The following is a 17128-nucleotide window of genomic DNA, read 5'->3' on the forward strand; positions in this document are numbered from 1 at the left end:
CCGCCAGGACCAGGACCAGGGCCAGGGCCATGCCCATCCCCATGCCCATGCCCAGGGCCGCGGACGGGGCAGCCCCCGGCCCCGCTGCGCCCCACCAGGGGGTGCCCGCGCTGCATAAATTATGCCAATGTAAACCAGTCGCCGCGGCTCTGATTGGCGGGCGGCCGCGGGCTATGCAAATACCGGGGAGGGACGAGCTTTATGCTAACGACTTCCCGTTTCCCGCGGGGCGGCGCGCACGGATTGGCGGGAAGCGGCGGGGATGCTAATAGGGGCGCAGGCCCCGCCCCCCGCCGCCGCGGGCCGCGCTATTGTCCGGCGGGGCCGGGCCGGGCCGGGCCGGGAGCAGGAGCGGGAGCGGGGCCGGCAGCGGGGCCGGCAGCGGGGCCGCCGTGCGGGGCCGCCCAGCGCCGGGCGAGGAGGGGCCGCCCGGGCCCCCCCTGCAGGTGGGCAGCCGCGGGGCGGTGGCGGGGCAGCCGTTGCGTGCGCGGGGCGGGGGGTGCCCCTCCAGCGGTGCCCGCGGGCCAGATGTGCCCCCCAGCTGTGCCGGGGGGGCGGGGGTGGCTTAGGGCGGGGGGCAGCGCGGCGGGGCTGCTCCCTGCGAGCCGCCTTCTGCAGCTGGAAGGGAGGAGGGGGCCGCGGGGGTACCGCAGGGGGCACAGCTGGATGCACAACCCGCGGGGCCGGCCCCATCCCGGGGGGCCGCATCCAGCACCCCCGGCTGTGCTGAGCCTGGCGCTGGCAGGGCTGGCTTACAGCTGGGACCCCGCTGGGTGGAGGGGGGGGGACCCCCCACCCCAGGGGGGTCCCTGTGGCCGAGGGGATGCGCCGAGAGGATGCAGGATGTGCGCTGCGATGCTTCTTGACAACACGTGTTGCCCCACGCCGCCCCACGCCATCAGAGCCTTCATGGCCCTGGGCAAACTTGTCGTAACTTTTCTGATTCCAGCGCTGCCTGCGCAGCCGTGGCCGAATCCCACCAGGGCCCGGCGCGGGCGATGCTGCCGTCGGATTTCAGGAACCACAGTGGGCAGCAGGAGGCCAAGCGGGGCTGCGGGGCGGCTGCGGGATGGAGGCCGTGGCACTGCCTGCGGCCCCGCTGAGGAAGTGCGAGGGCTGCCCTCGGCCCCGGTTCCTTGTTGCATTTAAAGGGCAGCTGTGTTCCTCAGCGCCGGCGGGGTGTCACGAGGTTTCCCTCATCCCGCAGCACCCTTTCCGAACGTGCCGGCCGGGATGTTCTAGGGACTCGCCGGAGAGCATGGCAGTCGACACACCATTTACCCGCACCCAGCCCGTTGCTGGTTTAACCTCATGGCTCGCTCCCGGCTGCTCCGGCTGCCCTCCTGTGCCGCCTGCTGCCTCCCCCTGCCCTATGCTAATAAGGGATCTCGGTGCCACTGGCCCTGGCACGGCCGCAGCTCTCTCTAGACGGGGATTAAGGCCACCCTGCAGGGGCATTACAGCCATCGGCACCCTGGCTCCCACAGGCACCTTGGGGTTCAGCCCCACGGTGGACACCCACAGCTTTCCAGGGCAGGCCCTGGGGATGATGCCGTCCCCAGGGGTGGCAGAGCCCCGGGGCAGGCGCAGGAGGGTTTGTGTTCTGAGGAGGAGGTTGGGAAGCAGCTGCAGGAGCTGCTCCCTGTCCCGCTGCGGGGCCTCACTGTGGTGCAAGTGATGGAGAGATGCCGCTTCTGCATTTTTGTAGCTCTCCATGGGGATGTGCCGGTGCAGGGGAGCTGGGGGAACATGGCCCCTCCAGGCTGAGGAACTGGGGGACACATGGGTTTCAGAGTGACGGCATAGTAACAGGCGTGTGTGCTTTCAGAGGATGAGGAGGGTTGGTCAGGCTCTTCCTCACTATGATGGTTTCTCCTTTGTTTTAATGGGAAAGAGTGCGAACTAAGAAAGCAGCGTTTCCGCTTTTCTGCCCTCTTTCATGCTCATAAAACAGGACTCTGTGAGCTCAAAAAAAGGGTTTATAAACGACGAATTCCTCCCTCCAGGAGTGCGGACACCCATTGCCAAGTTTCAGCCCGAGGCCGTTCTGGCCTCCTTCAAACCCCCCCCAGAAGAGATGCTTTGCTCAGACAGCCGAAGGGGAAGGGGAGCGTGGGGCCAGAAACCCCCGGTCCCAAAAACCAGCCCTCCTGAGCCCTCCCCTGCAGGTCGCTGGGGCCAGACATCAGCCCTCCCTTGCTTTAACCTCTCTGTCTTTTCAGACATTCGAGCAGAATATTGTCTGTCTGTGGGCAGTGCGTGCGTGGGCAGCCCTGGGCTGCAGAGCTTTTTAGCCAACCCCCTGCGGCCAGAGGTCCCCGCTGCGGGCAGGGCCATTGGGGCTGCCCACTTGCCCTCTTGGGGTGCTGGGGTGTCGATCCCTGTGGGAATGTGGGTGCCGGGCACTTCTGGGAGCTCTCTGGAGGTGGGTTTGGTTTGAAGCCGGTGGTTTAGGAAAACAAAATATCCATGTCTGTGCCCAGCCAAGGTGGCGGGGAGGATGTAACCCCCCTCCCAGGCAAGGGATGTATATTTTATTTTGGGGCACAGGGAGGGTTGTTCCCTTTCATTCGGGTGATATTGCCTTTGCGCCTTGGGGATGGGGGTGGGGGGTTAGAGGCCCCCCACCCCACCCTACCTGCTCTGCCTAGGGTTGACAAGGCAGAGAAGGCAGAGTGACAGCAGCCTTTTCCCCCCCCTCCATGTCACCCAGTGAGCCCTGGAGCGGGGGATGTGGCGGTCTTCTCCGCTGTCACCACTGATAAACCCAGGAGCGGCGATGGGGCTGCACACTGCTTCGTGTTGGCCCTGACTGTGCTGCTGTCCCTCTGCCTCACACATGCAATGAGTTGGGCGGTCTCAGCCTCACACCTCCATCTGTCCCACGGGGGTCTGTGGGGCAGGGAGCAGGACAGGATCGCTGTGACAGAGAGTGAAGCAGTCTGTGGAGAGGATCAAAGATTAGAGGAGCCAAGGGCAGGGGCAGCAGTGGCAGCCCCTCCTGCCTGCTGGCTGGGCAGAGGCCTGGCAGCACTCATCACTGCCCTTGAGCATCCCTTCCCTCTCCCCAGCACCTCCACCGCGGAGGCATGATTCAGGACAGCCCGGGCTGAGGGGCAGAGGGCAGGAGAGGGACCCAGGGTTGCAGGCAGAGCAGAGTTCAGGGGTGCAAGACATTTTCTAGCTGAGAGTTTTAAATTTCCTTTTAGCTCTTTCTCCAGTTACCCCATTGCAAAATCTCAGCTTTTGAAGAGCGAGTTTCAGAATATATATATATTTATACATACACACACACTTGGGATTGTTTGCATTTGCTTTGTGGTTCCTGAGAATGTGGCCACATCACTTTTCAAGCTTTTCTGTGCTACCATAACAGCCAGCAACTCACTTCAAGGGGAAAAAATCAGAGATTTTTGTCCCTTACCACCATGACCATCAGTGGAGGGACTTTCTGGGAAAGCGATAAATGTGGCTGGATTTGCAAGCAGATCCTGCAGACTGCGGCTGCTGTGGGCAGCACAGCCCGGAGGGGGCTGCTGCTCAGAAATGGGGTGACAGCTGATGGCATATGGGTTAGGCATGATCTAGGCGCCAGCCTGCCAAAACTGGGTTGGAAACGTTTTAACCCTCTTTGCCCTGAGACAACAGGACCCACAGGCTCCTTTCACCCACTGCCCACCCGCAGGGACCCTCCCTGGGGCTGGTGTTTTGGGCATCTCATCTCTCGGGGATGCTGTGGGGCTTGAGATGGATCAGGGGGCACTTTGATATGCCGCTTCTCCAGGCCAGGGTGCAGGCAGGGGCTCGGGGCTGGGAACATCCCAGCTCAGAGAGGGGTTAAAGCCATAATCACTCTATAGCTGCACTGAGCAGCTGCAGAGCCTGAAGCATCCCATGGGCAGCCCCATCCTCCGTGGAGGCAGGAGAAGCTGTGGAGCATCTCTGGGTATGGAGAATGGAGTGTCCCAGCTGGCGTATGGGGAAAAGCTTTGTGCGAACACCCCAGCAGGTCTGCAAGACCCCAAGGGATGCTTCAGGGTTCTCTTCCTGCCCAGAAAACCCCAGGGCTGCGGCAGGGCTGGGAGAGTGAGTGCTGCTGGTGCAAGGATGGTGCCTGAGGACCTTGATGCCCAGTGACACCAGAAAATAACCCCAAAACCTCCACTAACAGTAGGATTTAAGTGAGGGAAGTTGCAGTTCGGAGACTTCAGAGTGGGTTAGAGGACTTCTCCCGGAGCATGTGGGTGCCATAGGTTTGCTGCTTGTCATTGTCATCCCCAAGCCTGCAGCACCCCAAAATCACTACAGCATCCTCCGGGCTAAATGCAGCCACCCCAGGAACCATGCTGTGGTTTCGTTAGCAGCCAGGAGCTCGTGCAAGCTCTCCTTCGCGTGCCACTAATTACACAGTAACGAGCTGGATTAATTGTCTCCCTGTAAATGTGCCAGGATGCGCTTCAGCGCCTGATTATGGCCGCCAGCATCCCTGGGGCTGTGAGCAGCATCCCAGGGCGGAGGCCAGGCGGACCCCCTACTTGGAAATCTGAGATACAGGCAAAGCTCATACCCTGTATTTCCAAGGATGGGGGATCCGTCTAGCTGGATTTTGGGACAGTATGGCTGAATTTGGGAGCTGCTTGTCCTCCTGGAAGACCCTCATGTCTTTTGGAGGCTGCAGCTGCTAACAGTCCCAGGGTTCCTCCCCCATTTTGCTTCAGTGTCGTGCTCCAAATTGGGTTAAAAAATAAGGGTTTTGATGATGAGCAGTGCGGAAGGAGGGTTCATCCCCCGCCGCGCAGGGCCTGATGGGGTTAAAAAATTTGCGGCCGCCTGCAAACTTGCAGGAAGCACCCGAGCATCGAGCATCATTTCCTACTTCTGCAAAAGCCGCTCAGGCACAGGAAGGTTTTGGGGTGCTCGGAGGCAATGCTGCTTTGGGGACCCCCAACAGCGTCACGGTGATGGGGACGTTCCAGGGATGTCGGTACAGGGTGAGTGTACCCTGTGTGGGGCCGGTGGCTCCTCCATGCTCCAGCCTTGCGTGGGGATGCTGTTGGGGTGGCTGCAGGTGATGCCAATACCATGCTTGGTACCAGCCACCGCCACACAGGCAGCTGCCGCTTCCAGCACCCCATGGACAAAACGGAGTTGCGGGGGGCTCAGATCTGGCCGAGGGGATGTTGCCGGGAAAACCTCGTGGCCTTTCTTGCTACCCGCCCTGCAGCTGGGTTTTCAGCATCCGGTGTCTCGAGCTGCGGCTGTGGCCCTGGGAACCCCGGCATGCTGAGGAGCGGGGCGAGCCTCTGTGTTCAGGCCATCAGTGGAGGGAGTGTGCCAGGCCTCTGCTCTGGTCCCTCTTGCTCTCAGCCCCCAGAGCTGGAGGGGCCTTGGGGTGCTCCTGCCTCCCCCGGCACTGTTCTGTGCCATGGTGGCACTGCTGATGGTCCCCAGGCTGTGGCTGCCCAGCTGGGGTGACATCCAGAGGGTGCCAACATGGTCTGGGTGTCCCCCAGTGCTCACCTCCAGGGTGAGAAAAAGCCTTTGGGGTGCCCTGGGGGGCTCCTTCCCCACTGGGACCCCTGGGGACCATCATGGCCCATGGTGGGATGCAGGGGGGGTGGCTGGCCCAAGGGTGTCACCCCCCATCATGGTGGGTTGTCCCCAGGGTCTGAGGGACAGAGGGAGCCCCAGAAGTGGGGGGGACAACACACACCTCAAACAAAGCCCACTGTGTCCTGCTGAGCATCCCTCCCTCTGCCTCGGCCCCCACCAGGGCACAGCGGCGATGAAGTGACCTACATTTGTGGCAAGGAGGTCCCCAGCCTGCCGCTGCCGCTGCAGGGCCATGAAGCGGCACAAGTGACAGGGACGCTGTGCCTGCGGGCCATGGCCAGCCCGGCACCATGGCTGCGCTGGACACAAACAGAGCTGACGCGCTGGGAGGGAGAGGAGGAGGAGGAGGAGGAGGAGGAGGAAGAAGACAACGACAACTTTGAAAGGCGAATGGACGAGGATGGGATCATCGGCCTGGGGGAGGATGCTGGGAGCCCACAGTGGGGTGAGTTGTCCCCTCCCTGCTGCCCAGACCCTCGTGGGGATGTCCGGGGGTCCCAGGAGCTGCTGGAGCCACGGGGGGCTGGGAGAGGGCTGGGAGGGGGCTGGGGGGCACCGGCTGGCTGGCAGCAGCCCCGCGGCACTGGTGTTTTGCAGGCGATGGCGAGGAGCTGGAGGAAGGGTCCCCAGTGGAGGAGGGTCGCTGGCACCCGCAGCCGGACCTGGTGGAGGAGGAGCAGGGCAGCTTCAGGGGGGACAAGGGGCCCTGGGGGACAGAGAGTGATGGGGAGCCCTACCCCCAGCTCTCCTACGAGGGCCAGTGGGGCTCGGGGTCCAGCAGCAGCCCCCAGGCGTTGCGGGACAGCCGAGCTCTCTGCCAGCCCCAGCGCTGCAGCACGGATGGTGGTGACACCTCAGATGCCAGCCCTGGCCCCGCCACCTCGTCCCACCGGCACCAGGGCTGGGGTGCAGCTGGGGGCACCGGTGGGGCACACGGGCAGGGCTGGACCCCGAGCCGGAGCCTCCTGCTGCACCTCTCCACTGATGACCCCCACGATGCCACTAGCATCGAGCCTGTCCCCAAGCCCCAGCCAGCTGGGTCAGAGCTTCCAGCCCCGGCCACCACTGGCTTGGAACCCACCAGGGAGCCCTGGGGTGCTGGGACCTCCTCTGCACCCCAACTGCGTGACAGGTTCCAGGTGCCCAAGAAAGCAGCACCCACGGTGCAGCCCCCCAAGCCTGGCCGCCCATCATGGTCCCTCAGCCCCCGGCAGCGGCACACGGGCAGGAAGGACACGAGGGGTCCCTTGGGGACAGGCACCCATGGCGCCCATGGCACCCCGTACGGCCGAGGGCGGCTCAACCACCCCCTGCCTGACCTCTCCAAGGTGGAGGCACGGGTGAAGTTTGACCAGAGCTACCAGCCACCGCGGGGCCGAGCCCTGCCTGCCCGTGCCAGCACCACCGGCCCCGTCAGCTTCAAGTCCCCAGCCGAAATCGTCCGGGAGGTGCTGCTGAGCAGTGGGGAGGGGGTCCCCCCGCAGCCCCCCACCACCGCTGTGCTGCCACAGGAGTTCAGGTCCCCCAGGCAAGCCACCGAGCTGGTACAGCAGCTCCAGGTAACTCCCAGCTCCCCCAGTTCAGCCAGCGAGGACTTACTGGGAGGGTCTCCAGGGTGGGGGGACAAGACGGTGCAGGTGAAACGGAGATGGCACCAGCCCTGTGAGCCAGCCCTGTGTCACTGATGCGGGGTTTGGGGCTGGTCACCTTTTCCCGGTCCTGCAAGGGGGCTGGCAGGGAGGGAAGGACCAGGCAGGGATGTGGGCAGCGCTCGGGGCTGGAGGCAGGGATGCTCATGTCCCCCCCAGATGCTTGTACACCCCACCGATGTTTGTCACCCCCAGGATGCTTGTCCCCGGGGATGCCCTCCCATCCCCCGGGAGCAGAGGGAGGCTCTCCCCCATGCAGAGAAACAGCAGCCGGGTGCTTTGGGGGGGTGGGTTTCAGCACCCCAGGGTGTCCCACACCCAAGGGAGCCTCCCAGCCCCATCATCCCCACACAGGGATGCCTCCCTCCGTGCCACATCCCCCTTTGACACCCACCCCTGGGGCATCCTCCAAGCCCCCAGCCCCATGCCGGGTGCTGTCACCCCACTGTCTGCCCTCCCCGCAGGATGACTACCACAAGCTGCTGACCAAGTATGCCGAGGCCGAGAACACCATCGACCAGCTGCGCCTGGGTGCCAGGGTGGGTGCCAGGGCTGGTGTGGCTGCAGGGGCGTCTTCCTGCTCTGCTCCCCCCTCCCCAGGGTTATTTGGGGTGCTTGCTCCCCTGGGCCCCGAGCTCTTCCTCCTCCCAGGACCTGTGGTTCAGCAAGCACAGCCCAGGGAGGGGGTTGAGGCCACCACAGAGCCCACGGCAAAACTGGGGGCTGCTGTGCCCCCACTCCCGGGGGGCTCCCCTCTGCCAGGGATGCAGCTGCGTGGCGTGTCACTGAAATGGCAGGACAGCAGGATGGAAGCGTGTCCCCATGTCACCCTCACTGCCTCCTGCCCTGCACCACTGCGTGGGTGGGGAAACGGAGGCAGGGCTGGTGTCGGGCTGAGCCCCCATCTGCCTGTTGTCCCCAGTGGTGCTTCAGGGTGCCCAAGGGGCACGGCTGGGGGGGCAGTGCCAGGGTTGGGGTGCAGGGTGGGTGCCTGAGCCCCCTCTCCTTGCCCCCAGGTGAGCCTGTACGCGGACCCACCACAGCCCAGCCGCAGCCTGGCTGTGGGCACGGTGGGCACCGGCTGCCAAGTGGTGACCCTCAGCATCCCGCAGGCCAGCATGGCGGCGTTCAGCGTGGCCCCACCGTCCTCACCGGCTGGAGGTGGGTTTAACTGCATCTTCCCGTCCACCTCATCGCCCCCCTGCTCTGGTTTTTGGGGGTGATGTTCAGCTGAGACCCCCATTCCTCACAGTGTGGGGGACTGGTGCTGCATGGGGATCCCCAACATCACCTTGTCCTGGTGTTTTCTTGCAGCTCCAGCACCGGGACCATCAGACCGGGGGGGATCACCCCAGCCTCCTTGCCCCCCTCCACCCAGGGGGGTCTGCCCCACCTGCCCAGGGCCCTGCTGCTGCTCGGGCGCCCGGCTGACACAGACGTTGGCGGGACAGACCCTCAAGCTACAGGCACAGGCAAGCCCCGAGGGGACACGGGGTGGGGGGCTGCAGGGGGGGCTGCAGCAAGGCTGGGCTCAGCCCTTTCTCTCCTGGCCAGGTGGAGTCCTTTGAAGGCTGGGTGCAGGCGGGGGGTCCCGTGCCCCGGGAGCAGCTCCAGGTGAGTTAGCCCCTTCCCAGGACCCCACCCCAGGGATGTGCAGCAGAGCTGGGGGGGCTGGTGGGGACCAGGGGCCCCACTGGCAGGCTCGGACCTCACTGCCATCGTGTGCAGAGGTTTAGGAAGCTGAAGGATGCGCAGGATGCGCTGGAGCGGGCGTACCTGCAAGCCCGGCAGCAGCACCCAGGGGTCTCGGCGGAGTTTGATCCCGACCGGTGAGTGCCTGACCCCCGCTGCCCACCACAGAGCCCCAGCGCCCAGTGCTGCCGCCCCGCAGGGTTCCGTGTGTCCCTGATACTGATGGTCACTGTCTTGCAGCGGGGTGGAAGGGGCGATTTTCCACCTTGGGCTGCGCCTGGAGGAGCTGAAGGACCGGCTGGAGCCCGGGGCCAGGTGGCAGCCCCCTGCGCAGCACCCAGCTCAGCCCTGCTCCCCACCAGCCCCTTCCGCGCCGCCGGCCACCGGCTCCCTGTGCCCCCAGGTGAGCTGGGCATGGCTGCAGCGGGGCAGGTGGGGCTGGGGGATGCAAAAATGCGGAGGGGGTGTGTGTCATGCTTCTCTGACCCCCTTTTGCTGTGCCCTGCAGAGGCCCAGGCTGATGGAGGGACCCCAGGGGACAGCGGGGGACAGTGAGGTGGTGACAGGGGGGTTGCCCCAGCCCCTCTGGCACAAGCAGCGGAGAGTGGAGGAGGATTTTGGTGGTCTGCTGGAGCAGTGAGTGCTCTCACGGGGTGGGGATGGGCAGGGAGCGGCTCCCCGGAATCACCAGCTCCTGCCTGTGGGTCCCCACCAGGTACAAGCACTTCAAATCCTTGCCGGAGTCGCTGAGCCTGGAGCAGCTGAGCCTGGCAGGGAGCAGGTCCCAGGAGGAGGCGGATGGTCCCGCAGCAGGGGACAGTGGCCCCAGCAACATCCCCGGCAGGACACAGGCTCTAGAGAAGGGGGCTGACCTCAAGACTTCCCCTTTGTAAGTGTTGTGGGAGGACAAGTCCCCTCGGCAGGGCCAGTGGGAGGTTTTACATCAGATCTCAGGGTTTGCATCACTGGCATTGATAGGCTTCAGAGTTAACAGCCTCCACGGGAAAGCTGGCTGCGCCAGGGCGTTTCCCTGCATTTGGGGTTTGCTCTGCCCCATCGCTCATGCTCCATCCTCTCCCCGCAGGCACCCCCTAGAGAGGAGAGCCACGCTGCTGCCCCCCAGGGAGCCCTCATGGCCAGGAGGCACAGGGGGCCACCTGTCCCCCACCACCGCGGAGGAGCTGCCGGCTGCAGCCAAGCCCCCCCTGGGGCTTCCCGAGGCACCACGGCCCCCCCTGTCCCGCTGCAGCAGCAGGGTGGGTGGCGCTGCCAACCAGCACCAGCCCAGCAAGGTGAGCCCATCCCCTGGAACTGTGGGTCCCCATCTGCCAGCACCCCCAGACCCTGCCGCCGGGTCCTGGGGGTGCTCAGCACCAATCCTGCTCTCCCTGATGCATCCGCAGGAGCAGCGCATTGTGTCACCGGAGACAGACAGTGGCTTCATGGGCTCGGAGGCCAGCAGGGTGTCACCCCCCATGCACACCCCCGAGCACCGGCCCCCTGGCACCAGGTATGGCGCAGGGTCCCTGCCCTCACCCCGGGGGTGGGAGGATTCAGGGACACAGGCTGTCGGCTCTGTCTGGGGGGATTTGGGGCATTGAAGGGGAGCAGGGATGGAGGGAGAGGCAGCAAGGATGTGGGGGGCAGGGAGGGGGTGCTGGGGGGGTGGGAGGTGTGCAGGGTGGCCCATGACTGGGGGACAAGCTGTGGGGGCTGCCCACATGTGACCCATTCATCCCCAGGACCCCCCACTCACTGGGACTCTCCATCCCCATGACCCTCCATCCTCTGCGGAAGAGAGAGGTGACCCCGCTTCCCTCTGAGACAACGGTGACGGGCATCTACCCCTCAGGGGGGCAGGGGGGCACAGAGGGGCCCCGCCTGCCCCCCAGCACCCCCTCGCAGAGCAGCTCTCCCCACGGCTGGGCTGAGAGCACAGGCAGCGAGGTGGGACCTGACGGTGAGTGGGCAGCATTTTGGGGAGCGACATGTCCCCAGGGAGGGAGATTGGGGGCGGGGGGTTGGGGGGGGGCTGGCTCACGAGTGTGGAAGAGGCTCTGGTTTATGCTGTTCCCCCAGCCCCCTTGGGGTGCTGGCCTGGGGGTGTCTGCTGCCTGCTCTCACAGGTCTCTTCTGGGGCGGGGAGACACCCCCACATCCCCCAGCTCGGCTCAGCGTGCACCCCCTTCTCCTAGCTCACACGGACTCGGAGGCAGAAGGCAGGAGTTGTGCCAGCGCCGCCTGCCACCCCCCCTCCACAGCCAGGGGCCCAGCCAGCCCCCCGCCAGCCCCCAAAACACCATCACCCCCCCAGCTGTCCCCCACCCTGCTGTCCCTTGAGCCGACTCACTGCAATCTGCTGGGCTCTCGTCTGGAGCGTGAGTGAGTATCCGTATACCCCTCCCCCCCGCCCCAACGGGGCCAAACTCCCCCTGGGTGACACGGGAACCCCCCCAAGCAATGTCCCCAAAGGCCCCAGCATCTCCCGCTGGGCAGTGGCAGGTTTTCCCTTCTTGAGAGCCAGGACATAGCTGGGGCTGAGTCCTCCCAACTCATGACACGAGTGGGTGGGCTGCGACCAGCCCCAGGCTTGGTTTTGGGGAGCACCACAGCATGAGCTGCTGGGTCCTGGGGCTGGCGGGGGTGGGGGCAGGCGCAGGGTGGACACACGGCTGCTCCCCGCAGGGCACCCAGCACTGTTGGGAGCCTTTGCTGGCTGCAGGCGCCCCTCACCGTGGCATCTGTCCCGTGGCAGCCAGGCCATCCGGGCACTGCGGGACGAAGTGTGGCAGCTCCAGCGGAGGCTGGAGGAGAGCCTGCGCCGCTCCCGCACCCATCCCCAGGGAAAAGCCACCCCAGCCAGGAGGCACCCGGTGGCCAACAGACCATCGTCCCCCAAGGACGCGGCATCCTCGGGGTAGGTGGCAGGAGGGACATGGGGAGGGGGGTGGCAGCAGCCACCCTTGCCTGGGGACAGCGCGGTGGGTGTCCCATGGGATGGGGATACTCCCAGCCCATCCCATTTCTGATGCAGTCGGGGGGAGGTTGGGCTCGGGGGGTTGGCAGCCTGGCTGCATGGTGTGGTGGGTCAGGGGGACACTGCGAGGACACTGATGGCAGCTCTGTCCCCTCTGCAGAGAGCTAAGCCCCCCGGTGCGGGGCAGGGCAGCCCCCAGGGTCGCACCCACGAGGAGGGGGAGGTCGGCATCGCTGCCACGGGAGAGGCCAGAGCTGGATCTCAGTAAGTGGGACCCCGCCGAAGTGGGGATGGAGGGGACAGTGGGGACATGCTCCCCCCTGTGCACCGCTTCCTCAAGCGGAGTGGGGGGCTGTGGGACCACGGGGACTGGGCAGGTCCTGGTGTCCCCATGGGACCCTGCAGTGCTCAGCCCAAGACCAGATCCTGCAGATCCAGGGCTCGGACCCACTGGATCCCACCCCGCTTCACTCTCCTCCGCTTCGGACCCCTCACCCTCTGGGCCCCAGGCTGCCCCCTCCCCACGGAAGAGCCCTGGGAGCCCTCCGGGTGTGGTGACGTTTCAGGGACAGTACACAGGTGGGTGCCAGCAGCAGGCGGTGCCAGGGGCTGAGGGCAGCTGCCCGTGTTGGGGTCCCCAGCTGCGCTCACACTGGGTTTTGACAGGAACGTGGTACCAGGCAGTGATGCCGCCCACCGCCCCGGCACCCCAGGAAAAGCTGGGCACCCCAGGGTGCCCCCGGTGCCATGGCAGCAGGACGCTGTCGGGTGAGTGGTCCCCAGAGATGCTCCCAGCCCCTCTGGCCTTCCCTAACGCCCACTAACAGAACTGCTAATGACTTCAGTTCATTAACTGCAGAGGGGAGGGGGGGAGATATGAGACCACCCCCCATGGCCTGGGGGTCCCCCCTGCTGTGGGGCACCCACCCTGCTCCTTGTGCTGGCTGTGGCCCCTGGTGTCACCGGGGTCAGTGGGAGCCTGTCCCCAGCCCTGTCCCTTAGTGAAAGGCTCACCCGGCGCAGAGCCAGGCTCTGCTGTGTCCCATGGGTGCCTGGAACAGAGCTGGCTGCATGCAGAGTGCTGTTCAGACCCCCTGTTTTGCAGACCCCTGTATTTTGAAGAGCCCTGCTTTGCAGACTCCCCGGCTCTTTTGCAGACCCTCCTTTTTGCAGGCCCCCCCCCCCCCCTGCCTTTTTCAGACCCCCCTTTGCAGCTTCTCCTTTTCATAACCCCCCTTTTCAAACCCCTCTTTTTGGAGCTCTGCCTTTTCAGTCCCCCCTTTGCCACCCCCCTTGCAGCTGCCCTTGCAGAGAAAGGCCTCCTCACCTCCTCTCCCACCTGCTCCCCAAAACTGCTCTGCTCTTCCCAAACGGCCCATGCTTGGGCTGCGCGGGGACATTCCAGGACACGCTCACTCCTCTGTCTGTAGCTGGCTTCAAGGCAGGCAATGCCGCCAGGCAGCCCCAGCACAGCACCCCGAGGAGGACGCGCTGCCCCACTTGCCAGGCACCCATGGGTGCCCCTGCATCCAGCAGCAGGGACGGAGCCACACACGGTGGGTGATGGGGGTGGCACATGCTTGGCATGGCTTGTCCCTGTGTGGGTGCTGGGGTTGGGGGACACGGAACAGCCCTCTGGCCCCTGGCACAGTGCTGGCGTGCTGCGCAGGGACAGAAGTGACAGCCTGTGGTGCCACCACCCGTGGGCATGGGTGTTGTTCCCCGCCAGCAGTGGCAGCCCAGTGCGGCACGGGTGGGCTCACCTGTGGCCACCACTGGCTACACCCCCCTGGGGACATCTAACACCCCTGGGGACATCTAACAAACACCCCTGGGGACATCTAACCGCCTTCTTCCCCGCAGCAGAGCCTGGCCCCACTGGCACGTCCCCCTCAGGCCCCCACGTTGGTCCCCAAGCCAAGAAGCCGGAGCAGCCCAGGCTTTGGTACTGCCCTGGTGCCACCGCTGCCGTCAGCTGCCTTGCGCCCGTCCCCCTCGTGCCTTACGTGCCCTCTGTGCTGTAAGGATGCTCTGTGATGGTGGGGGGGGGGGGCGGGCGGTGAGCACTGGAGGGGCTGTGGCCACCCCAGGGACCCGCTGGTTTGCTCACAGGTGGCAGCTGGCTGGGAGTGGGGTCACACAGCCCCTGGCTCCTTTGGGGGGGGGGGTGTCTGTCTGGGGGGATGGGTGCTGGTTTGGAGATTTATGAGAAGGGGGAGACGGATGAAAACCAAGGCAGAGTGGAGGCGCAGAGCCCGGGGGGGGGCAGAGCCCATGGAGCAAAGCCAAACCCATGTCCTTCTTCTTCCCAGCTACTGCTCCCCAGCGGTACCTACCTCAGCCCCAGCCGTGGCTGGGGTCCCCCTCCGACAGACCGCAGGTCATGGGCGCGCAGAGCATCCCCTCCGGCCCCACGCTGCTGCCCACCGCCGCTGCCTGACCCTGGGGCTGGAGGAGCTGGAGGAGCTGAACTGGTCGCTGAGCCAGGCCATGGAGGCTGCCCAGAGCGTGAGGCTCAGCACCACCCGCATGAGCCGGGTGCTGGCTGCCGAGCTGAGCCGGGCACGGGACCTGCGGGGCTCCTGCCTCTTCTGAGGGTCCAACTGGCACCTGCCAAACCCCCCTGCCCTCGCAGGGGGCAGGAGGAGGAGGAGGAGGATGGTCCCCCAGTCAGCATTAGATGCTCCCTGCCACATCTGGGGGCAGCAGGACTGGAGGCATCTCGGCAGGGTCCTGCATGGGCCCCCATCCCCATCCTGCTTGCCCTAGACCTCCTGCATCCTTGTCTGTCTGTCTGGCCATTTTCAGGACCACCCAAGCCACAGGAGAGGCACAAGAGATGGGCAGAGGTCTCCCAAGACCTGCTCCATCCTGCAGCACCCTGGGGTGCGAGCGCAGCCCCGGCAGGAGGGCACCGTGCCCTGGGACCAACGGGGTGGCCCTGTGTCCCCTAGGGCAGATGCCACCCTGAGCTGAGCACTTCTGGGGACGCTCTGACTTTGTGTAGGTCCTACTGCAACACAGGTCGGGTCCCCGTTGGCAGCTGTGTTTACCTCTGTGCCTGCGTGAGCAGCAATTCCCACGGTTCCCTATCCAGCCTGTTTCCCAGCCTTTAGGCTCCGTGCCGGGGGCTGGACCCGAGTGCCCCCTCCACCCCCCGCTCTGCCCTTGGACTTGAACCCAGCCAGGTCCTCCCTGGGAAAGCTCTTCTTTTCATCGTTTTATGTGAATTTAGTTTTGGTTTTGTTTTTTTTTCTCCAAGGTAGCGAGTAAGCAGCTAAATCACTCTTTTAGGGTTGATCGATGATCTGTGATGTGTGTGTGTATCTATATATATGTATCTACATCTATCTCTCTATATATAGATACATATATATGTTCTGGTTTTAATTTCCAGCATAATCCTTAGGGCATTTGTGGGGTTTTTTGGCCACCCCTGGATGTGGCCTCCCACAGTATCATCTGGACAAAAAAAAGAAGGATTTGGGGTTTTCCTTGGGAATCCCAGGGCATCTAGGCTGGCAGAGGAAAGATCACCCCGTGAGGCTGAGGCGGGGGCAGGATCCGGCCCTGAGGTGGGTCTGCGGAGCCCCTGTACCTCCACGCTGGGTTTGTAATGAGTTAATGCCTATTTTTTTTAGGGAAATGGATGTGGTGGGAGCAGCCCTTGGAGAGGGCCCAGCTCTGCACCCCACAAACCCTGGTGCACCCCTGTGGAACCCGGGATGGGTCCAGCCAAACCCCTGCTCCACCCCGAGCATCTCAGCCTGCAGTGCCCCGGCTGCGTTTATGTGTAGGACCTACCTAAAGTGCCTGTGTCAAATTTATTTATTTTTGAATTATTTTTTGTTGTTGTTGTTGTACAAAGACCCACGTGTTTTTTTTGGGGTGGGGGGGGACCACTCATGCCCCCAGCATGTTTCTCAGGTCTAGACCCTCCCCAAGCACTTGCAAAGCCACTGAGCCCAGACCCTGCAACCAGCCGGGGGGGGACATGGAGGGGCTGGGAACGGGGCTGCCCCGGCACTGCCCTTTGGGGGGAGCGGGGCGGGTTGGGGACATGCAGGGAGGGGGCAGATTTTAGGAGGATTTATTGTCTCTGGTTGCATTTGCTTGTACCTGTGTCCCAAATGAGCCGGCGGACCAGACTGTGGCCACGCTGGCAGCTGTGACCCCCCCCCCAGCCCAGCCGGGGTGTGCGGGAGCGTGCAGGGAGCGTGCGGCCGTATTTAACTGTCCCAAATGCAATAGCCAGGAGCAAAGATGATCTGTTTTTTCTGTATCTCCTATTTTGTAATGACCAGCAGAGCCGTTTGGATGGTATTTTATACGAAGATAATCGCCTTATTTTTGAACGAAATAAATGCGGTTGGTTGGCTTCTGGGTTCATCTTCCTTTCAAAGCCATTTCTCGGGTGAGTTTTGGCATCCCCACACCAGGATCCCTCCCTTGGAGGCACCTAAGTTTTGGTAAGGATATTCCCCCAAGCCTTTCCCTCGCCTGCCTGGCCCCTGAGCAAGCGGCACGGCACAGCCCCGGTTGCACTAGGGATGGAGATCGCTTTTATTTAGTCACTCGAGTGCTTTAGTACAGAAGAACAGATATACAGAGATGATACATGTTTGTGCTTCAACACTTTCAAACATTTAGATTCCAGTAATTTCAAGGTAAACAAGTTCCAAGACAGACTAGATTATTTTTTTTAAAGTTTTCCTTTTTGATAAATTATTTTTTATATAAATAACTGTAACAGAAAAAAATAATAATGTCCAACATACAAGATCCTGAAGCATTTGCATTGCTAAACCAAGAAGGAACTCAAATGGGGAGGGAGGACCAAGGAGGAACCAACAAATATCAGTGCAATGATACAGCCTTTGCCCTAAAAATATATATTTAACTTTATGGGCAAGGAAAAGACAGGGAGGGAAGGGGGGGGCTAACCACCAACGAGGCAAGAAAGAGATTTTGGGGAAGGAAAAGGGAGTCACAGCCTTCAGGGGGAGAGAACAAAACAATGGACCCCAAAATATTGCAGTGCATCTAATGGCAGGGGAAGGCGGGGGCAATCCTTGGGTGTAACATAAAAAACCAACTAAAATCAGAGGTTTGGTTAAATCACTATACACCAAGCTTGTAAGAACGTCACAAGACACAGTCATTAATATACACAGAGTCCAGAGGGGGGGGCCCGGAG

At 63.3% G+C, this 17128-nt stretch overlaps 1 protein-coding gene across 4 annotated transcripts; it reads left to right on the forward strand.

The window, feature by feature from the left end:
• The first annotated feature begins 387 nt into the window (after positions 1–387).
• On the forward strand, positions 388–16938 carry AKNA (AT-hook transcription factor). Of its 4 annotated transcripts, none has more exons than XM_037400039.1 (22): positions 388–446; positions 5774–6058; positions 6211–7172; positions 7727–7801; positions 8279–8423; positions 8577–8734; positions 8817–8876; positions 8991–9091; positions 9195–9357; positions 9463–9590; positions 9670–9843; positions 10039–10246; positions 10358–10464; positions 10697–10914; positions 11150–11336; positions 11710–11871; positions 12092–12195; positions 12355–12510; positions 12598–12699; positions 13362–13487; positions 13795–13951; positions 14244–16938. In XM_037400039.1, exons 2-22 carry the CDS (start codon positions 5887–5889, stop codon positions 14524–14526), a joined length of 3948 nt encoding a protein of 1315 aa, XP_037255936.1. In that variant the 5' UTR covers positions 388–446; positions 5774–5886; the 3' UTR covers positions 14527–16938. The 4 variants fall into 4 exon arrangements, with proteins under 4 accessions (XP_037255936.1, XP_037255937.1, XP_037255939.1 ...); XM_037400040.1 differs by having other exon boundaries at positions 13798–13951; XM_037400042.1 differs by having other exon boundaries at positions 12364–12510.
• The last annotated feature ends 190 nt before the right edge of the window (positions 16939–17128 follow it).

The sequence above is a fragment of the Falco rusticolus genome, chromosome 9 (genome assembly GCF_015220075.1).
Source record: "Falco rusticolus isolate bFalRus1 chromosome 9, bFalRus1.pri, whole genome shotgun sequence".
In the NCBI taxonomy this organism is placed as follows: Eukaryota; Metazoa; Chordata; class Aves; order Falconiformes; family Falconidae; genus Falco; species Falco rusticolus.

Excerpts from the sequence above, each read along its gene's own strand:
- AKNA (XM_037400039.1), top strand. The coding sequence starts at position 5,887 with ATGGCCAGCCCGGCACCATGGCTGCGCTGGACACAAACAGAGCTGACG. Across the intron at positions 10,915-11,149 it reads CAGCGAGGTGGGACCTGACG|CTCACACGGACTCGGAGGCA; the intron begins GTGAGTGGGCAG and ends CCCTTCTCCTAG. Across the intron at positions 13,952-14,243 it reads CCTTACGTGCCCTCTGTGCT|CTACTGCTCCCCAGCGGTAC; the intron begins GTAAGGATGCTC and ends TCTTCTTCCCAG.